This window comes from Anolis sagrei, chromosome 3 (assembly GCF_037176765.1).
Source record: "Anolis sagrei isolate rAnoSag1 chromosome 3, rAnoSag1.mat, whole genome shotgun sequence".
Lineage (NCBI taxonomy): Eukaryota > Metazoa > Chordata > Lepidosauria > Squamata > Dactyloidae > Anolis > Anolis sagrei.
Window position 1 is genome coordinate 107137222 of NC_090023.1, and position 23057 is coordinate 107160278.

General features: G+C 42.1%; 2 protein-coding genes across 5 annotated transcripts in view; both read left to right on the plus strand.

Moving 5' to 3' along the window:
- GCC2 (GRIP and coiled-coil domain containing 2) overlaps window positions 1–4544 on the plus strand; it is a 30686-nt gene extending 26142 nt beyond the window's left edge. The window contains exons 22-23 of the mRNA XM_060769701.2: window positions 856–1057; window positions 2131–4544. Coding sequence (XP_060625684.2) covers window positions 856–1057; window positions 2131–2201 — 273 coding nt within the window. The 3' untranslated portion in view covers window positions 2202–4544. The remainder of the gene's footprint in view (window positions 1–855; window positions 1058–2130) is intronic.
- A 4637-nt stretch (window positions 4545–9181) lies between these two features.
- Window positions 9182–23057, plus strand: part of LIMS1 (LIM zinc finger domain containing 1) — a 77202-nt gene continuing 63326 nt past the window's right edge. Inside the window, exons 1-3 of one of the 4 annotated variants that reach the window (XM_067466839.1) lie at window positions 9182–9418; window positions 20354–20458; window positions 21046–21109. Coding sequence is in view for 1 of the 4 variants with exons in the window: in XM_060769698.2 (XP_060625681.1) it covers window positions 9384–9418 (35 nt within the window). In the remaining 3 variants the exon portion in view is untranslated. Of the gene's footprint in view, window positions 9419–20353; window positions 20459–21045; window positions 21110–23057 lie in introns of those variants that run through there. The other 3 variants (XM_060769700.2, XM_060769698.2, XM_067466840.1) reach the window with 3 other exon arrangements.

Consider the following 23057-nt stretch of genomic DNA (forward strand, 5'->3'; position numbering starts at 1 on the left):
CTTTGTATGCTTGCTCATATGTTCCTGCAGGAGTCAGTGTCACATGATCAGCTCTGTACTTTACAAGGAATGGAGGCCAGGCACAGCCAAGGCGAATAAATAAATGTAAATGAGCAGAAGAGAAAAAGGGGCAGAAGATGAAGCCTTGAAGAGGGAAGGAAGAGGTCAAACCCCTGCACTTCGCAGAGGTTGATGTCTCACTAATAAAAGCAAACAAAACACAAAAATACTTAGGCCCTGCCATCTGATATAAAGTACCTCAAACCAGACATAAGCACTCAGGAAATTTCAATTCTGTTCATGAAGTAGTTTGCTAAAAGTACCTTTTTGGGATCTGCTTACTCTCCCCTTCTGGATATTGTTGGATTAGATTGTATATATTTTAACTATTGGAGCCACTTTCTGGAACATTTGCCCAATTCAGGGCTTCTTAAAGCTACTTGATTTGGTGATCTGGCTTTTTTTTTTTTTCGGAGTGTGTGAGGGACAGGTGCCATATTTGTATCCATTGACAATTGTTGTCGTCTTCTTTGAGAGTTCTCCAGAAACCAGCAACTGTTGGTTCATAGGCTGACACTGATCCATAAACCACCACTTTGAGTAGCACTATCCTCATTCATATTGACTTCCCCCATTATTTGTTAAAGGTCAATTTCATAATACTATATTCACATTGTATTCTCTGATGGAATTCAGTCATGTGAATAGACTAATTCTAGTTAGTTTTGTGCAATGTTCAGTTCACTACTACCGATTTTTTGTCTTGTGCAGAACTCTGCATGTTTTGTTTTCTTGTGCCTTTATCGGCATATTTGCATCCAGCTGTAATTGTTTTTCTTTGGTTTTCATCTTCAGCTTCTTAAAAGTGAAATAAGGCGTTTAGAAAGAAACCAAGAACGAGAGAAGTCTGTTGCCAATCTGGAATATTTGAAGAATGTCCTCTTACAATTTATATTTCTAAAGTCCGGCAGTGAAAGAGAGAGGCTTCTTCCTGTCATAGACACCATGTTGCAGTTGAGTCCTGAAGAGAAAGGAAAACTTGTTGCAATTGCTCAAGGTACATCAAGCTATTTTGCTACCTCTCTTATCAGAGAAAGATAACTGGAGTGGCTGCAGAGAAAGGGAAGTGATGGGATAGATTGAAAAGAAAGACAAGTTTCAAGAAATAGAGGGTGTGGGGGGAGAGTTTATTCAAAAGCTAATGTCGAAACCAAAAACCTTTAACCCTTTGTGCCATGACAATTTTTATCATCCAAAACAAGGTGCATTAACACTGAGTACATGTGTACTGAAGCATTGAACATGATTTTAAATGTAAAAATCTTTGTTTACTTGTTGAAAATCTGAAACAGTTGGCTTGTAGTATTCCGTATGTTGCTAAACTCTAGGTCCCATCAACCCTAACCAGTTAATCAGTGATGAAAAATTTAGTCCAGTATCACCTGTAGGGCCCTCTGGTGGTGCAGTGTGTTCTACCGCTGACTTGCTGAATTTACTGACCAAAAGGTTGGCAGTTCAAATCCCGGAAGCGGGGTGAGCTTCCACTGTTAGGCCCAGCTTCTGCCAACCTAGCAGTTCAAAAACATGCAAATGTGGGTAGATCAATAGGTACCGCTCCTGCGAGAAGGTAATGGTGCTCTATGCAGTCATGCTAGCCACATGACCTTAGAGGCATCTATGGACAACGCTGGCTCTTTGGCTTAGAAATGGAGATGAGCACCACCACCACTACCCCCTCCCCCCAAGAGTCAAGACACAACTAGACTTAATGCCGGGGGAAACCTTTTAACTTTTTATCACCGTAGGGCCACATGGTATGAATTGCTTGGTGATTTTGCAAGAATGCTCCTACAGAAATACTCACGCCTTTCATATGCAATGCCTACAATTCAAGACACCATTGCCTTAGTCCTTTAAGGCAGTGGTGTCAAACTTGTGGCCCTCCAGGCGTTTTGGACTTCAGCTCCCAGAATTACTGACAATTGGACAAGCTGGCTAGGGCTTCTGGGAGATGTAGGCCCAAATATCTGGAGGGCCACAAATTTGACACCTCTGATTACGTTATATGGGATGCACTGATTAGTCAGATCATGCTTTCAACTCTCTTTGTTTTCTTGGTCTTTTGTAAAGGTGAAGAAGAGAGCACATCGCAGCCATCTGGCTGGGCATCATATTTACACAGCTGGTCAGGACTCCGATAAGACACTTATTATTGAAACATTCAGAATCTGGAATTGCACTGGGATGAACACTGAAGAATGAACCGTATACTATGTAGCAAGGGTAACTCTTGTTGATTTTTCTGTTGATGATTTTATATCTCGTTTTGACTTAAGACTCAAGGAACAGTCAGGGTGTAGATTCCTTTACATATTTATTTTGCTATAAGTATAGGAACTCCGATGCAGCCATGCAGGTTTCTTACCTGCAAGAGATGACCCTCTTGCTTATCAGTGAAAGCAAAATAGCACACAACTCTTCTGTGTTTGAAGCTCTCTCCCCTGGAAATGAGTCTTAAGTTTGCACATAGAAACATTTTGTAACTACCTTGGAACTCTAAATTGGTATTGCCTCACTTCAAGACACACATAAAAAATCTGCTCCAAAAAAGTGAGCTATGCAATTCAGTTGTGAATTTGTAAAACCAAGTAATTTGTTGTTTTTTCACCCCAACATTGTTCCTTTAATGCCATCACATAAATATTTTACTTAGTGAGGGACCTTGAAACACAGTTTTAGAATTGCTTCTTCATCTCAAGGCAAGAGGAATACAAAAAATGAAGTATTTGGCTCTCTGCCGTACCTTCAATTTATTCAATACTAGGAATGTTGCCAAGCGTATTTAGTGATTCCTCCAACTCATAAGGTAATGCCTGGTGTGTAGGACATTGCTGTGTCAGATCCTTCGGAATGTGCATTCAATCACTAGTTAATGAGTACTGCGGAAAAGCTACTTCAATAAGTTTAAAAAGCAAAACACTAAAAGCTTTTCTAAAGATTAGTAACTGCATTGTGTTGTGGCACTTAAGTCCCTCTTAACGGCAGTGTATTAAGCTAGTCATAATTCTTAAGGATAATGTAAGAGATATTAAAAATAGAGTAACTTGTAAGATCCAAATCTTGAATAGAATGGTAAATACACATAAATCTGGGTACCGTCTAGACTTATAAACTTGATCTCTGAGCCCTGATTCAACATTTAATCTCTCTTCAGATAAAATGGAGATGCAGAAGTACATAGGGTAGATCCAGATTTATTCATACAGCAGACCAGGGAGAGAAATTATGTAGCCTTCCATATACTTAACTGCAACTTCCAATATTCATCACTATTGGCTATGCTGGCTAGAGCTACTGGGACTTGTAGTTCAGCAATATCTGCAAAATCACACAGTTCCCACTGCCGAGGTAGAGTTATTGAAGTTTAGTCATTAATAACTTAATTCACATTTATTTCAGCATACCTGTACTAAATATAAAGTCTGGATCTAACAATCGTTTGAACTATATCTTTTGCCCTCTCCTGCTTCCCCTTGTATGCCAGAAGTTCAATTCCCTCCTCAGTTTGACACAAATATATAAATTGGACTGAGTAAAGGGAGGTCTGGATGAAGTTGCCGGCTAGTTATTTAAATCAGAATTTCTTGTTTGAAATTCCTGGTAGAGATTCCAATGTATATTCATCAATGCTACTTACAAACTCATTCAGTGTAATCAAAAATACAAGTGATTACTCAGAGTGTTTATAGAAGGAGCTGTTATGTGAGGAGACAATAGTAAAAGAATATCGATAATTATGAGTATATCTACTCTATAGCTATGTGGGAGTTCTTTCTCCAAGGAAATCGGTGTGTCTTGTAATCCACAAATTTGAACTCATATTCTCAGATGAAGGAAGCATAGCAGACTATACTAGGTCTTTCAAATGTTACATCCCATTATAACATGATTTAGAGATACGAAATCTTTGATATATTTGTCATCATTAATAACAAGTGTGCAGTTTTATTTGTTATATCAGAAATATATTTATGCCACTTCGATGACACAGGAAGTAGAGGAAATCTCATTTATTTCAGCATCCAAATTATAAATGTAATAGACTCATAGTGACATCTGCACTAACTTTTCAGAACACAGCCATTTTGCATGTTGTCATTAAAGGTCGCCTTATCTCACGACAAGCAATGTAACTGGAATTTCTTTTAAAGTTCCTGTCAGGATAGTCAAAATCAGATATTGTGGGTTATGCCCTGCCATGTACTTTTACATGTTTAAACTCAGCAGGAAAATGTATTTGCACTTTCTCTAAAAGCTCACTTTTCCAGAGGTTAATGCTGGCTACTGATGGGAAGTAGTTTCTCTACCTACACAATGTGTTAAGCAGCTGTGACAAGATGAACATTTTGCCTTTTTAATCATTTCAAGCCTGTTTTATTGTTACAAAACTGTGAATAACTTATGCATATAGTTTAATTTTGTTACTCTTGAAATTCAACTGTATGTTCAATATATTAATTAAAATATTATAGTTGTGGATGTGACATTCCTTGCATGTTCTAAACATAACCTTTTATTACACAGAAAGGTTAGAAATCTGGGCAGGGTGTGAAGATTTCAGATTAAAATAAAAATACAAAAATGACTGTGTAAACGTGTGTTCTCTGGATGACTAAAAGAGGAATCTATGGCATATCCCCATGTTTAAAGCAGGAGTCTATATTTTTATCTTGCTTTCAGAATTTACATTTTAAAGGCCCAAAATGTTAAATTCCCTTCTTGGGTCTTCTCAGAGAGCTAGGATATTCTGAACCACCTTTGTTCTGGAAGGAAGTCTGCTGCTGGAGACTTACACAACCAATACTTCTCCGTATTTGGTACTCTAACAGTGAGAAATGGATCCATATGTTATCCATCCCAAAAGAAATGTGAATGACTTCGGAAGGTTTTTTTAAAAAATAGAACATGTATGCAATTGCAGTTTGTCGCCTTCAAAATAGGCTCCTTGTGATCGAATACAATAATTCCTGCCTTACTGCCACTCTTGCAATGGAGAAAATCTTCACTTGAGATGTTCAAAACCCTTGTCACAGTTGTCTGGACCTTTTCAACTGTCCCACATTGGTGTCCTTTGAAGTGGGTTTTGAGTTTGGGGAACCAAAAGAAATTGCACAGAAGTATGTCAAGGCTGTAAAGTGGATGGGAATATGTTAAGAAAGCCACGTTATTCTCATTGCTTGACCTTGAAAGACACCTCCAGACTACATTTTTGCCTGTGACAAGACATAAAAACTACCGTATTTTCTGGTGTACTAGACGGGTTTTTAAGCCTGGAAAATCCTAAGAAAAATGGGGGGGGGGGCTCTAGTACGCCGGGTATAAATTAAAATAATAATTAAAAGAAAAGAATAAAATCTCCCTTAGTGGCACGGCCTGAGGAGGAGGGCGGAGGGAGGGAGGGAGGGCATGGGGAGGAGGAGTTGCAGGCTGCATTGCCACAGAGACAGGCTGGGGGTGATGACCTGCTGGGCTTTCCCTGCGGGCCCCGCTACTCTCCCTGCTCTCCTTTCAGAATGCCTCAGCGAGCACATCCAAGGCACGGCGCGTCCAGGATTGCTGGGAGTCGTCATCCGGAGGTGCAAGAACGCGCCTCTGGATGACTCCCAGCAGCCCCAGGCAGCGGTATGCCTTGGATGTGCTTGCTGAGGCGTTCTGGGAGCCATAGGAGTCAGGAAACTAAACGGAGATTGTGTGCCCTTACAAGTATTGCTGTATTGCAACTTCCATTAATTCCAGCCAGCTCTGGCAAGGTTGAGGGAGGGTGGGAGTTGTAGTCCAATTTCTGGAAACCTGTATGTTTCTTTTATCTGTTCCAAGGAATCAAATTCATTTCCCTGACAAAACTACAAAAACCTGATCAGACACATTGTGGCCTTCATTACAGTTTAGCTGACCATGCCACAGGTACACATGCAAAGGAGCAAATGTGATTTCTCATTTCAATAAGATCCTAGCTGAGTACAGACCATAATATACTGAACTATCATCTAAAATAATGTGATTTCTCATTGTGTTTATAGAGGACATCTGTTGGTGTATTATTTTCATCTTTAAATATACACAAATTCAGACTTTAACAGATATAAATATTTGTTGAAATGACAGGAACAGAGAACTCATTGAATGTGCAGAGGCTAAAAGGCATTAGAGGCACTGAAAATAGGAAGCTGAGGGGATGTCTTAGTCAGATTCTGCAATTAAATCTGAAGGGAGCATTTAATAAAGGGACAAGATCTGTTTATATGATAATAGTTTCAATTCATAGAAGGATATGAAGTATACCTTGGTATTTCCTCTTCTGGTTACATTCATTGCAAACTGTTGTGGTGGTTTTTATTTTCTTAAGATTCCCAACAGCATTGATTTTTATCTCATATATATGTTTATTGTCTTGAATCCATATACTTAAAGCTTCAAATGTTTTACTGGCACAACAGAAATGTTCCCAGAAGAGAGCTGCTGTGCTTTATATCAGTGCTGCTCAAAATGGTGGTTCGTGAATACTTGGCTGCTTGTCTGTGGTGAATTTATAGGAAAGGGAAAAAAAAACACAGTTGTAGCCATTAGGCACAAATATAACAATGGTCCCTGGCATACTGGATATACATCATTGTCAGTCACCCACAACAGATAGCCTAAGAAGTACTGCTCTATTTAAATCTGAGGACAGGGTCATTAAATTGATTTTTTTTTGTTTATAGGACATCAGTACAATATTTAACACAATTTCTTTCATGATGCTATCACCATTGGGAAAGAACACAACAGTTTTTGATGAGCAGCCAATTCTTGAGGATTCAGATTCCCGTGTAAATGCTAACTACTTCAGATACATGGGTCTTGAAGGGTGGCGTGATAAATAGCGTCTCTTCTGTCTATGTGAGCCAACTGGCTGAATTCAAATATGTAAGGCAGGTCTCTAATAAGGATCCGACAGAACCTTGGCAGTGAATCAGAAAGGAAGTCAAACTGATTGCAAACACAAGACTGTCAAAACACTGGATATAATCTTGCTCTATTTTGGTTCAGAGCATGAAAATAAATCATTCTACAAAGGACAGTTTTTGTAAAACTATTTTAGGAAGCTCAAAGAGGAATCCATTAAAGAAAGTTGCTACAGATACAGTGTGAAAAAGTTTTCCATGCTACATATGGAAAAGAGACTGTCAAATTCTATAGTGAATTCCCTGAAAGTCTAACTGCAGGATCCTTGTTGGATATTGTTTATGTAGAGTAGCAAAGTGTATAAACTAGAAAAAAACCCACATATGCTAGTGATTCAATGAATAAAGCATGGTCCCTTTCTGTATTGCAGCTCTCAGTGATACATACACCCCATTCTGAAGATTTACCAAATTCCTCTGGAAGCAGTTCTTAGACAGCTGCAGACTACTGTCCTAGCAGTACAGCTAAAGTGCTTGGTTGGCTATAGATCTGAATTTTAATCCAGCGTGACAATTTAGAGGCTCAACACATATAGGACTTAATGCTCTTTGAAGTAACTACTGTTTTGAAAAATGCTTAATGTTCAAGTGATACACAGCACTGCCAATGTTGTCTTTTTTTGTTTATTCATTCAGTCACTTCAGACTCTACATGGACCAGCCCACGCCAGAGCTCCCTGTCGGCCGTCACCACCCCAGCTCTGTTAGTCAAGCCAGTCACTTCAAGGATGCCATCCATCCATCTTGCCCTTGGTCGGCCCCTCTTCCTTTTTCCTTCCTTTGCCCCAAGCATCATTGTCTTCCCCAAGCTTTCCTGTCTTCTCATGATGTGGCCAAAGTACTTCATCTTTGCCTCTAATATCCTTCCCTTTAGTGAGCAGTCGGGCGTTATTTGCTGGAGGATGGACTGGTTGGATCTTCTGGGTTATTTTATATGGCTGTGTCGAAGGGCCCATGGGCTATTGGGGTATGTCACAAAGCAGGCAGTGCTTACTACTCTAGGCGATCCCTCATTGTCCGAGTAGGATTATCTTCCAAGATCGGTGTATTGGCAGTGGGTCCGTAGGTGACTGTGGAGCCCTATTCTTGATCTGCATCTTCTCCTGCAGTGAGGGCATTGGTTTCCAGGTGGAAAGTGGTCCTGGTTGGGGTTGACTTGACGCGGCTTCTTCTTGGCATGTTTCTTTCTTTCGTCCTCCATTCGTGCCTCTTCAAATTCTACAGCACGGCTGGTCACAGCTGATCTCCAGCTGGAGTGCTCAAGGGCCAGGGCTTCCTAGTTTTCAGTGTCTATGCCAAGAGTTTTTAAAGTTGGCTTTGAGCCCATCTTTAAATCTCTTTTCCTGTCCTCCAATATTGCGTTTTCTATTCTTGAGTTCGGAGAAGAGCATCTGCTTTGGGAGATGGTGGTTGGGCATTCAGACAACGTGGCTGGTCCAGCGGAGTTGATGGCGGAGGATCATAACTTCAATGCTGGTGATCTTTGCTTCTTCCAGCACGCTGACATTCATCCACCTGTCTTCCCAAGAGATTTGCAGGATTTTTCGGATGGAATCGTTCCAGGAGTTGCATGTGATCTCTGTAGATAGTCCACGTTTCGAAGGCATAAAGCAGGGTTGGCAGGACAATAGCTTTATAAACAAGCACCTTGGTATCCCTACGGATGTCCTGGTCCTCAAACACTCATTCAGGAAAATGCTGCACTTGCAGAGCTCAGAAGGTGTTGTATTTCAGTGTGTGTCAATGTTGACTGGGGGAGAGGTGGCTGCCAAGGTAGTGGAAATGGTCAACGTTTTCTAATGTTACACCATTCAGCTGTATTTCTGGCATTGGAGAGGGATTGGCCGGGAGCACTTTGGTTTTCTGGAGCACTTTGGAAGAGCACTTTGGTTTTTCTGCCTGCAGGCAGAGCAGGCCTCTGGGGCACAAGGAAGGGGCCTCACCACCTCACTAGCCAGGGCCTCGCTGGTCCTGTCCCGTGGTGCCCTTTCCTATGGCCAAGAGGGCAGGCTACACGCCCCAAGATTGCCAGGGCAGCTCCAAAGGGGGTCAGCCAGCCCTGCTGCACCCATTCCCCAGCCTAGACGCAGCGCGCTCACTTTCCGGACGAAGGGAAGCGGGGCGGGGCGCCACGGGCAGCCCTTCCTCCTTCCTTCCCTCCTTCCCTCCTCCCTTCCCGCCCTCTTCCCTTCCCTCTTCCCTTCCCTCCCCTTTGGCTTCCTGCGCTGCCTTCTGGGGGCGGCTCCGCCTGCAGCTGCTGCTTCGCGGAAAAGGCCAGGAGGAGCCGAGGAAGGAGCTGGAGAAGAAGGCGTCAAGGAAGGAAGGAAGGAAGCCAAGCAGGAAGGAGAGGGCGCGCTTGCCCATAGCCGCGCCTCCAGGATGCTGGGCTTGGCGGCGGCCGGGATGGCCAACAGGTAAGCGAGCCAGAGGAGGCAAGAGAGCCGGGCTCTGCCCATTCATTGCAGCCCGGGGGAGGCCTGGCTTTGCAGAGCGCTGGAAGCGAGAGAAGGGCGCTCGTGTGGACGCCACGTTCTTGGGTGGAGCGTCGCCGTGGCAGACTTGGCCAGGAGGGGGCTTGCTCGCTTGCTTGCTTGCTTGCTCACTCGCCTGCAGCTAAACCTCACGTTGATCCCATGGAAAAGGAGGAGCCGTGAGTAAGCCCTGTTCCTATAGAGCAGGGAGGAAGCTGCTTCTCAAGTCTTCCTAGTTGTGTTGTAGCACTACTTCAGAAACTGCATCTACTCTGCGGAATGAATGCCCTTCGACACTGCTTTTAGTGGAAGGAGAGGAATCCTTGGGAATGTGAGCTTGGCCAAGGAAGCGAAAGGCGCGAGGTTAAAGCGACCACCCTATGACGTCATAGCCCCCAGCCAGAGCAGGGCCAAACAGGTCCTCGCATTCTTCATACCTGTTGAGTGGAATATGGAAAACGGATTCCCTTTCACCCCCTTTTTGGTGGTGCTAGGAGTCCTCTGTATTGGGGGGGGGGGTGCTTTTCCATGTCAAGGGGAGACTATAACTTCAGGGTGCCTCTACGCCAACTTGGGCCCTCTGGGTGTTTTGGACTTCAACTTCCACCATTCCTAACAGCCTCAGGCCCTTTCCTTTCCCCCCTCAACCGCTTAAGCTAGGAAGTGTTCATGGGAGAAATTTGGCGTCTCTTTTTTAAATGTAATAATAATTAATAATAAACTTTATTTGTACCCCGCTACCATCTCCCCAAGGGACTCGGTGTAGCTTACATGAGGCCAAGTCCAAAATACATCAATCAACAAAACATCAATAACACAACATCAATAAAACAATCCGTGGAGCCCCCAGTGGCGCAGTAGGTTTAAACCCCTGTGCCGGCAGGATTGAAGACTGACAGGTCGCAGGTTCAAATCTGGGGAGAGGCAGATGAGCTTCCTCTGTCAACTCCAGCTCCTCTTGCAGGGACATGAGAGAAGCCTCCCACAAGGATGATAAAAACATCAAAGCATCCGGGCGTCTCCTGGGCAACATCCTTGCAGACGGCCAATTCTCTCGCACCAGAAGCGACTTGCAGTTTCTCAAGTCGCTCCTGACACGACAAAGTAAAAAAATAAAAAATAAAACAATCAATAACATACAAATCATATAAATCACATAAACAGAAAATAAACAATAAACAATCAACAGTGACATATAAACATTTTTAAAATGACCGGGCCAAATGTAATAGATCAAAATTGAAAATATGCTTTTGTGAACAAGGTAAGATATAACTGGGATAGGATTTTCAGAGAGAAATGAGGGAACGCTGTCAATCCTAAATCAGTATTAAAGTGCATTATGAGGGCATATTGTTGAGAGTTTTCCTTAAATGTAAGCCCATCTTTTCCTCCAGAACTTGTGTCTTTGATCTGTTGGCTTCTTGCTTTTTTCTAGCCATCCTATTTGTTGCAAACACACTGCAAATGACATTAGTATTCTAAGAGACAAATGTGTTGGGAGGTGTTAGCTGACTCTGATTGATTCTTGTCTGGAATTTCCCTTCTTTTTTAGTGTTGCTCTTTATTTACTGTCCTGATTTTAGAATTTTTTTAAATACTGGTAGCCAGATTTTGTTCATTTTTATGGTTTCCTCTTTTCTGTTGAAATTGTCCACATGCTTGTGGATTTCAGTGGCTTCTCTGTGTAGTCTGACATGGTGGTTTTTAGAGTGGTCCTTACTTTTTGTGTCCTTAATTCTGCAAAACCAGAGACTGAAACCTCTGGAGCCTTTTATGTTGGTTTTCCAAAGGATTCAAGCTAAGGATGTCGTATGTCACATAGTCTTTTCATACATAACAGTCCAAGAAACTGAGATTTGCAAAGACATGTGTCTTTGACAGGGAGTGGCCAGCAGCCTTGGCTCGCTTGAGAAGTTTGTCTCTGTGGCAGCATGTTTTTCAGACACATGTACAGAAGGCAGGGACTCTGTAGTTTTTCAGATGTTTCTGAAGTACGGCTTCTGCTGTGCCCAACAATTGGCCATTCTGGGTGGGGATGATGCGAGTTGGAGCCCAACATCCAAGCAGCCACGAGTTCCTCGCTCCCAAATCAATGCTGAGGATTCCTTGAAATAGGATGCATTTCCTGTGTATGAGTGAGAGTTGTCCTGCTGTGTAAACCACCCAGATGCTGGAAATGATCATTTGCAACAGCAGTGTGTGTCTATTTCACCGCAAATTACATATTGTTCCAGTATACAGGTGTTATTTATAGATTCATAGTCTTACAAATCAATCAAGTCTTGTTGTTGCTGTCTATCTTAAAATCATTTCTGAGTTAAGTTGATCCTGTCTGGGAGTTATCCTGGCAAGATTTGGTCAGAGGGTTTTTCCTTTATCTTTCTCTGAGGTTGAGAGAATGTGACTTGCCCAAGGTCATCTATTGGGCTTCCATGTCCAAGCAGGGATTTGGAGCCTCTTCTCCAGAGTCCTAGTCCAACACCCAAAGCACTAGATTATGCAGACATTCATGGCTGGAATCACTGGTTGCTGTGAGTTTTCCTGGTTGCATGGCCATCCTCCAGAAGCATTCTCTCCTGATGTTTCGTCCACATCTATGGCAAGCATCCTCAGAGGTTGAGGAGGTCTGTTGGAAACTAGACAAGTAAGGTTTTTATATTTGTGGGAGAAAGAACTCTTGTCTGCTTGAGGCAAGTGTGAATGCTGCAGTTGGCCAGCTTGATTAGCACTAAATAGCCCTGCAGCTTCAAAGCCTGGCTGGTTGCTGTCTGGGGAATCCTTTGTTGGGAGGTGTTAGTGGGAGAATTTTGGCGTCTCTTTTGTAATGTAAGCCCATCCTTTCCTCCAGAACTTGCGTCTTGGATCCTTATGCTTCTTACTTCTTTCTAGCCATCCTGTTTGTTGCAAACACACTGTAAATGACAGTATTTCGAGAGGAAAGTGTGTAAAACAGTGATGATTGTTGGATGGTAACAACATTTTTCACCGTTAGTGTTGCAGGCTGATTGTTGGGAGTAATAGTTCAGCAGCCCCATCATGGTATGTGTAGTGTCTCATCTTTTAAATCCTGATGTTAAAGTGTTACACAAAACTTCATATTTGTTCTCTGTGTATGTGCATCAAGGAGCACGAACCGGCTGCAGCTTCATAGCTCTCGTGCCTTGGCTGCAGAAAATGTTGCTGGACCATGCCAACCCTAGCAAACTGTAAAGTACACTTTGGAGCCCTGGATTATTTATTCTGGTTGTCCATATGTCAAATATTTTTCTTTAGTGAAAAAGTGTTTGGCAACTGTCCTTTTCACACATGGTCCACACTTAGGCATCTGCGGAGAGTGGAAAAATCTTAAGCGTGATTTTTAGATTCTAGTTATTCTAGAATCCTGAGCAATTTGCAGATGTCTTGTGGTCAGGATCTTTTCCCAAAACATCAGCTTTTACAAAAAATAAACACAGCTACTGTGCCAAATAAGGCAATTCAGAATGCAGGGGTATGCTGAAATGTCAGGTATGTTGCCTTCAGCTTCCTTTCCCACTTTTATGATGATCATGAACTTATGCTCTTGTCTTAACACTCACTTTCTAGTGCAGTGTTTCTCAACCTGGGGGTCATGAGGAGGTGTCAGGAGGGCTGCCAAAGACCATCAGAAAACACAGTATTTTCTGTTGGTCATGGGGGTTCTATGGGATGTTTGGCCCAATTATATCATTGGTAGGGTTCAGAATGCTCTTTGATTGTAGGTGAACTATACATTCTAGCAACAACAGCTCCCAAGTGTCAAGGTCTATTTTCCCCAAACTCCACATTTGGGCATATTGAGTATTAGTGCCAAGTTTGGTCCAGATCCATCATTGTATAGGTCCACAGTGCTCCCTGGATGTAGGTGAACTACAACTCCAAAACTCAAGGTCAATGCCTACCAAACCCAAATGACAAAATCAACCCCCGCCGCCACCACCACCACACCATTATTCAAATTTGGGCATATTAGGTATTTGTGCTAAATTTGGTCAAGTGAATGAAATGCATCCTGCATATCAGATATGTATATTACGATTCATAACAGTAGCAAAATTACAGTTATGAAGTAGCAATGAAAATAATATGGTTGCTCACCACAACATGAGGAACTGTCTTAAGGGGTTACAGAATTAGGAAGATTGAGAACCACTATTCTAGTGGACTTGGATAAAGGTTCCATTTTTGTTTTTTCATGACGCCTAGCGCATAACCCAGAAAGAAATGACTGTCGTCTGGACTGCCTTGTCTGCTCCAGTCTTTCTTACGTTTCCTACCTTTGAAAGACAGATTAATTCGGGGTCAGACAACCTGTTCCTTGTGGCCTAGTTTCCAAAACCCTCTGCAAGGGATCAGTTTAGAGCTCTGGTAAAATTGACTTGTTTCTAGGCAAACACAACTTTATGGGGAAAATGGGACAGAAAAAGGTGTTCTGTCCATTTTTTTTGTTCTGATGTGCTCACTGCAACGTACTGTCGGCACACAACTCTCCAAAGATTACCCTAAAAAGAATCCACCCCTGGTTTTGTTCATATGAAGAAATGAAACTGCAACATTGGCCTGCACAATGGGTGACTCACTAAGCCACATGCAACTTACTGGCCATATACGGTAGCCTAACAGGATAATTAAAATTTCCCCCCTTTTTGCTGCCTGAAAGGAACTGCAGATATCCACAACCCAGCAGTCCATAGCATATACCTGGGGATTTTTATTAGGCTTGGTTGTGATTTGCAAAGCCACAAGAAAGCTTAGCCCAGGAAAAATAACGCAAGCCTTTTGACAGAAAAGGAAAGATGGCAGATAAATCATCCCTTCTCTGGAACAGCTGCTTCTCATCTCTCCACCAAGTCCAAGTCGATGCCTTGTTCTTAGCATTTGTCAGAGTGAGGCATCAAGGTAAACAAACATGCCAGAGTATCTTATTGGCCTCCCTCCCATTGCAGTAAATTCACTAGGCAAGTTCGTTGTCCTCCTGAATCAGAAATGTATAGTTGTCTCTCCATGTTTGAGGTTTTGACTTTTCTGGGTTTGATTACCCATTGTATTACAAATATTCCCTCTGGTCAACTTCCTCCAGGCATGCTGGAAGATCTAGACATTTCCATAGAGAACATTTCTTTAGGAATCTCTTGGTCTTCCAGTGTGATTCCAGTCAGTTTTCAGTGGAAGTTGACTAAAGAGTCAGGCTGGAGCAACTAGGAATTCCTAGAGAGGTGTTCTCACAGGTTTTTTTTTTAAAAGGATTTTTTTCACTTTCATGGGAGTCCTCCCAATGAATGTGGAGGGATGACTGCATAACTACATAATGCTGTCGTTTCCATGGTTCAATTAATTTAGCATATCCAGGATTACTTCAATGGATGTAGAGTCCCATGTAAGTATGAGATCTAGATATAACTACCTGAAGAACTTGCTTTCCATAACAGGTTTGAAGTCCTCGGCATTGGTGAACTCCCCTGTTCTTTTTCAGCCATGTTTTTGGAATCATGAGGACGATGTGCTTAAGTTTAAAACAGATTATCTTGAAGGCAGATTCTTGATATGTGCTTGATTGAGTGTGCGTATGTTTAGATTAATGTGCAAAAGTATTTTAGTTAAAGGCTAGCAAAAGCTGACTGCTGTTTCAGAGAAGGGAGACAGCATGATGTGATGGTTTGAGAGTTGGACTAGGACATTAGGCAGCTTTGGGCATGAGTCCCTGCTAGGTTATCAAAGCCTACTGGATGATGTTGGACAAGTCACACACTCTCAGCAAGGGCAACCCTACTCTGAACAAATTCTGCCCCCCCCCCCCAATCGAATTATGATTTCACTTTAGGGGTATCATAAGTCAGAAATGACTTTAAGGCACACAATAACAATAAAGAGAAAATTCTTACTTGCTGATTTCCACTATTCACACAGTCAAGGGCTTTGTACACATCCTTGTTGTCAATCGTCTAACTTTATCTCCGTTTGCATTGTTGTTGTATTATTTCAAATATCATAATTCAAAAGTGTGTAGCTGGCTGCAATTCTCTGGGGATCACCTTGGGATCCTCGGACCAACCATAAGAAAAAAAAAAGAATTATCCTTTCAGCTGGTCTTAGAGCTAAGCATTTGTCTTCTATACTGCTGCTTCTATTTCCCACACCATCAAACCAATTCTCCTAAGAACAGTAGTTTTGAATCCATGCCCACTTTGAACCCAGAACTTGAGAAATTAGAATGCATTTGCATTCATCTTGTTGGAATGGCTTGAGCTCTGTGAAGGAAAGGTAGAGTACAAATGCTTTGGAAGAAATAGAAGCCTTCATTTGGCTCTAGTTTTATGACCACTGAGCACTTAAGACAACAACGTCTGCAACTAGTCTGTGCTAGACTCTTGATATGAATTATTTGGGCCAGCTGACATGATCCCATATCTCTTATGCCTTGCCAAATGTTCAGCTGGCTGATTTTTTTACAGTGGCTTGAAATCTGGCCATACTGTGCAGGAAAAAGCATCATTTGTTGACTTCTGTATTGTTGTCATCGCCAGTGATGAATCCTTTTAAGGCGTGTAGCAGCAGTCGGGATCCTATGGGCCTCCAGATGTTGTTGGACTGCAAACCCTGAAACCCTAAGAAGCATAGCCAATGGTAAGGACTGCTGGGAATTGCAGTTCAGTAACATCTGGATAGTCACAAATTCCCACCTTTGGGTTAGAAGCATAAGAACCAATAGGCCAGGGTTGGGTTTTCTTCTTTTTCTTAGTTAGTCTGACAGTATCACATAGATTATGTTTCTTTGGGTTTCAGTCTTTACTCTGCAACTGTGGCACTTGGTAACCTGTGCCAAGCTTTATTCAGATACTAGCCCAGCGGTGTTCAGTTATGTTGTACCCAGGAGAGGCCCTTTGCCTATCTGTGCCTTTGATCAGGCTCCATGTCACCGGCACAGGATTTCAAAGCAATCATCACTGGTGAGAAAACTGATTGATTGATTGATTGATTCTTTCATTTATAGCCACCTTTCCCTCCAGAAAGCACAAATCTTTTCCTAATTTTATCCTCACAAGAAACATACAAGGTCATTTATACTCAACGGTATAATGACGCCCAGGAGGTTTCATTTCCAAGTAGGAATTAGGAACTCTCCAGTCATCGTTTAAACACAAATCACTATACCACATGGTTGTGAAGTTGTAATGGAAAGAGTTACTATGCTAGAGTGTATTGTCATGGGCACAAGACAGGTCTTTGCAGAGGAGACCACAAGGGCCATCTAATTCAAATAAATCCATCTGTAATTTGCTTGGCCTACCAATTTTTGCAATCTTCTCCAGCCAGTAAAAAGACAATGAGGTTTATTGAGTTTCTTGCAGCCACTATACAGGATTTGTAAGCTATATTGGAGTGTCCCGGGTCAGAGAATGTGTAGTTATTGAGTACAAACTGATGTCTATAGGACTGACTTCAATAATGATACATTTTAAAAGCAAGGAAGAATTATCTCACATCCTAATCTGTGACAAATCTATTGTGGCTTCCTGTTGTGGTTTCAAAGTTTGTGTTTTTTAGTATGTTTCTAAAATACTACATCTGAATTTATCTTTAATTTATTGAACACTTGCTTTCAGTTTTGCTATCTGATATTTGTTTATAGAGGAGCAATTTTTTTTTCCTGTGACTATAATTCTAAATTTTTTCCTGTGAATATAAATACATTGTTTATTTATGTGATTGAAATGTTGACACAGTCTGTTTTATCTTTTGGTTCAACTAAAAAATAATAATCTTGTTACAATTAATAACCTGAAATGCATTTGGCCCTTTCGTATGTATGGATTCTGCATTCACAGGTGCACTCATGTATGGCTTGAAAATAGTCCTTCCACAATGCTGCCAAAGGGGGAAAAATCCAAAGCATAAATCTTGATTTTGCTATTTGATATATAATGGACCCCATTTATTATGGCATTGTGTATAATGAGATTTGAATATCCACAGATTTTGGTATCCACGGGGGTGTAGGGGGGAGGTCCTGGAGCCAAACCACAACAGATACCAAGGCCCCCACTGTATTTATGGATAGGGATTACATGTGTGCATACATTCCACTCATGGTAACATTTTTTTCTCTTTGTGCACATCAGGGAAAATACTAGGCCAATTTTTTTTTGCAAGATAGACTAGTATTATGTATATGAAGAGATTTTAAAGTGAGAGGCACTCGCTATATTCATATCTGAGATGATGCAGTCCTCTAAGAATTGTGCATTATTCACCACTCTGCTTACTGGCTCTGGTTTAAAACATTTTCTGAAGTTATGCCTGAGATCTGACTTTTATTTTATAAATCATCATCATCATCATCATCATCGTTATTTATATTCCACCCTATCTCCCCAAATGGACTCAGGGCGGATTACAGTCACAAAAAGGCAAACATTCAATGCCTGAACATAAGAACGGATAAACACATAATAACAAAAATTAAATTACACAGTTTATAAAAATAAATTATAATTTAAAAAATTAGAATTAGATTTAAATGCAACCTATTATCTCAAACAATACAAAAGCAAAGTATTGCTAACCTGTGGATTGCTTGCCTAATGCGAAGGATGAAACTTGATTTTTTATTTTTTAGAAATCCTTTGATTTGGAAAGGTCTCCAAAATGAAAGTGTCTGGAATGCAAAGTCAGATACAAAAAGCTAGTTCATTGTTGCTGAGCTGAGATATGCACCACTTGAGAATTAGGTATATAACTGAGCGGAGGCTAGACATAGCTAAAAGGAAGTTAGTAATAAAACAATTTAATTGGTAACATATGGCACCTACGCACTTGAGACAGTCTTCCAGTCTGTTGGAATGTATCACAATGCTGAAAACCTCATTCGCAAGAGGAGCGAGACTCCTTTTCCAGCTGCAAAGATTTCTTAGGATTTTGTGTGGATTTGTTGTGAAGCAAAATCCTTACAAAGGATATTTGTGCCACAATCAATGTAGTCATTATGCTGGAAGGGGCACCAGAGTAGAGGCAGTGTCTACAGCGGTTGTGCAGTGTTTTTGGAATTGCAAAATACACGGTGGAAGCAAAGTCTTGCTGATAATTAACTTCAGCCACAGTTTTTGTAAGTGCTGGAATGAAGTTCTGGTTATTTTCATTTTAAGCCGCAGCCTTGGGTCTTGTGGGGGAAAGCCTACTTTTAGTAGGAAAGCCTTTGTTGAGATGAGGTATATGCAACCAGGCGTTTGCAGATGAATTGCTTTTAAAAGAACCATTCCATGCTTTCTGTACATGTGCTGGATTACCTCATGCCTGTCTGGGAAGTATCTCATTTACACCATGTATGGTGATCACTGGAGAGCAGTTAGCTGTGTTTTGTCAAGTTGGAACGCATGGTTTGCATCCCACAGATTGTAGAGGAACTGACTCTTTTGATGTCCACCTGATTAGAAGTAAGTGTAGCCTCCCTAGCATCATGCCCTCTCCTTGGTGATAAATATTACACTTGCAATCATCCCTTGTTACCTTTGTCTTCAATTTCTTGATATTTCCCAAAGATAATTTACAGTAGGTCTTCCATTTTATCAGATATTTTATCAGAGCCCCATGAAAATGGAAAACCCACATCAGGCCCGTACCAGGATTTTGATTCGGGGGGGGGGGGGGCTGAGTCTGAGAGAGGATCTCCTCTAGCAAACCTTTTGTATTGTTATCTCAGTACCCCCATGCATATGGGATATATTGAGCATGGTGATCATATCATGATATGAATAAACATAACAGTTCAAATAATGTACCAGTAAGGCCTTCTCGTGGACCACCTGAGAATTTCGGGGGGTGGGGGGTGGGATGAAGCCCCCCCCCCCCCCCCCGGCTACATGCCTGATCCACTTTTTTTAACTTCAGAAAACATCTCTTTAGGAATCTCTCTGTTTCCCAGTGCAACTCTGCTGGATGTTGATTATAGAATCACAATGGAGAAGCTAGAGATTCCTAGAGAGGAGTAAAATTCAAAGGGCTGGTTTTAACCTATAAAGCCCTAATTGGTTCTGGCCCAGTTTACCTGTCTGAACTTATCTCCCTGTATGAGCCAGCTAGGAGACTAAGATCTTGGGAGGCCCTGCTTTCGTTCTCGCTTCCTTCACAGGTGCAATTGTTGGGAACAAGAGACAGAGCCTTCTCAGTGGTGGCCCTTTGGCTTCAGAACTCCCTCCCTAGTGAAATCAGATCAGCCCCCTCCCTCCTGACCTTCAGGAAAAGTCTAAAGACATGGATGTGGGACCAAGTGTTTGATTTGTAATCCTATCAGAATATGGAATTGTGCAATGACAATTTGGAACGGCTGTGATTCATGATACTGGATTATTTGATTTTAAATAAGTGGTTTTAAGATTTAGATATGTTTTCATGATTGTTTAATGTATATGTTTATCTTATATATTTTGTGTGGCATTGAATTGCTGCTTATATATGTAAGCTGTCTTGAGTCCCCTACAGGGTGAGAAAGGCGAGGTATACATATGGTTAAAAAACAACAACACTCAAATCCATAAAAGTTAAATTCACAAATGTGAAGAGGTTGACCGTATATATTGTAGGCTACCTGAGGAAAGCCCCTGTCCTTTTGTCTCGATTACGTCTTACATATTGATGCTACACAAAAGTTAGTGATAATAACACAGGTTGCCAAAGGACAAACTATCCTGTACTCCTAGCTTGCTGCAGCCTAGGAAGAGAAGTCGATTTGGCATTTTACTATGCAACACTGGCTTAGAAATGCTTTCTACGTGCCTTCTGAGGAAAGGTTTTGACCCTTCTGTTCAGCAAACCATACAAATACAGTTCTACCCACATTAAAATTTAATTGTATTCCCCCAGGAGTGTTGTGTAGATCAATATTATTCTTACTGCTCAGAAGATGCATAAACATTGTAGCTGAGAGCTTCCTCATCATCTTTTGTGGTACTCTTGGGAACACTTCTGGTGAGTACAGGCACATTACCGTACACTTGAAATGATGCTAAGATCAAAAAAGAGCTACACCTTGTTTAAAGCTCAAGCTGTAAATGGTGTCATATTCTAAAATGGCTTCTGTTTTATTTTTGCTATGTTTTTGCCAAGAACCACTAACAGTGTAGCATTCGATGCCAGAACAATATAAGACTCTAGTGAGAAAAATGTTTTTTCATCTATTGACAAAGTGCACACTTTATATACACTAGATAAATTGTGTATTCCTTACATGTATAATATTCTGAGAGTTGCAGAAGAGAAAAAATGCAGCCAGTGGTCATATATTTCAACACACTAAAATTGCATATCTGCAGGGAATACATACTTGGACTTCCATGGTAGCATAAAACCACTGATATTGAAAAACCCTATTGACATTAACTACTTCCAGAGGAATCATCCCATAGAATTGTGGAGGAGATCCTGAAAAGTCCTTCTCCCTTTGGACCCAAATTTGGGTTCCAACGAAATCAATATTTAATTGTATATTCAGATACATTAATTTCTCTTCTGAGCAGCATCCTTTATGATGGACTAAATGCATTCTATGTTTGCAGATGTTTTCAGCTGCAGTCAAAATGAGGAAGAGGTCTTTAACTTTTGCAAAAATATTGCAAACAGGTTGGTGGATTACATACTTTATTAACATACTTCCTCTTTAAGGCATTTTGTCTCGATTACGTCTTACATATTGATGCTACACAAAAGTTAGTGATAATAACACAGGTTGCCAAAGGACAAACTATCTTTAATTAACATACCCTTCCTCTTTAAGGCATTGATAGGGAACATGAAGTCATTCCATTACTGGACTCCATTTACCCTTAACTCCAGTCAGCTTGTCCAGTGAAGGTCAAAGATGTTAGCTGTGATCATCTGAAGGGCCATGTTTCCCCATCCTTGCTTTTAATGGTTCATCCATTCTGACATGTAATATGCTTAGATCAAATCATGTTCCAAATTGACCACAATTCTTAACATGAGTTGATCATTTGGGCCAGAGGTGTCAAACTTGTGGCCCTCCAGATGTTTGGGCCTCCAACTCCTCAATCCCTAACGAGCTTGTCCAATGGTCAGGAATTTTTGGAGCTCAAATACAAAATACCTGGAAGGCCACAAGTTTGACACCGCTCATGTGGGGCTTCTGGTTAAGCCATCACTAATGCAGAATTCATATGTTACTTAAAGCAGGAAGGGTGAATTTACTCCACATGTTGTAGGGTGGAAGGATGTACATTCATGGCTTTGTCCTGAACACATGTTGATGGTTTGAAGATGGTGCTGTTGAACGCCAGATCTGTCAGTGGCAAAACAGCTTTCATCCAGGATTTAATCCTGGATGAACGGGCAGATCTGGCGTGCATCACGGAGACCTGGCTGGACGAAGCTGGAGGTGTGAATTTGACCCAGCTTTGCCCGCCAGGTTTCTCCGTGCAGCACCAACCAAGATCCGGGGGGCGGGGAGGCGGGGTTGCAGTGATCTATAGAGACTCCATTCTTCTGACCAGGGCCCCCATCCCGCAGTCAACAAATTTTGAATGCGTCCACCTGAGGGTGGGTGACCGGGACAGATTAGGGATTCTGTTAGTGTACCGTCCACCTCGCTGCACTACAGACTCCCTGACTGAGCTAGCGGGGGTGATCTCGGACCTGGCATTGGAGTCCCAGCGGCTGCTTGTGCTGGGGGACTTCAATGTCCACGCCGAGACCACCCTATCGGGAGCGGCTCAGGACTTCATGTCTACCATGGCAACCATGGGGCTGTCCCAACAGGTATCTGGCCCCACCCACAGTGCTGGACATACATTGGACTTGGTTTTCTGCCAGGGATGGGAGGAAGGTGGCGGTGTTGAGGAGTTATCCATCTCTCCGTTGCCATGGACCGACCACCACCTGGTCAGCTATAGATTAACTGCACCCCCTAACCTCTGCAGAGGTGGAGGACCGATTAAGTTGGTCCGCCCCAGGAGGCTTATGGATCCGGATGGATTCCTGACGGCTCTTGGGGAATTTCCCGCCGCCTCGGTTGGTGATCCTGTTGATGCCCTGGTCGCTCTCTGGAATGGGGAGATGACTAGGGCAATAAACACGATCGCTCCAGAACGTCCCCTCTCAAGTAGCCGAGCTAAACCAGCTCCTTGGTTCACTGAGGAGCTGGCAGCGTTGAAGCGAAAGAAGAGGGAACTAGAGAGCGTGTGGTGTTCGAATCCGAGCGAGCCAAATCGAACACGGTTTATGTCCTTCTTAAAGGCATATGCTGCGGCAATAAAAGCCGCAAAGAAGACCTTCTTTGCGGCCACTATTGCGTCTGCAAAGAACCGTCCGGCCGAACTGTTCCGAGTTGTCAGAGGCCTGTTAAAACCCACCATTCAGGATGGGTGCCCTGATGACTCGGCAGCTTGCTGTGAAGCCTTTGCTCAGTTCTTTGCAGACAAAGTCGCTTTGATCCGCTCTGGTCTGGACACCATATTAACGGCAGTCTCTGAGGATGTAACACGAGCATCTGCTTGTCCGGTTTTGATGGATTCATTTCAATTGGTTCAATCCGAGGATGTGGACAAGGTGCTTG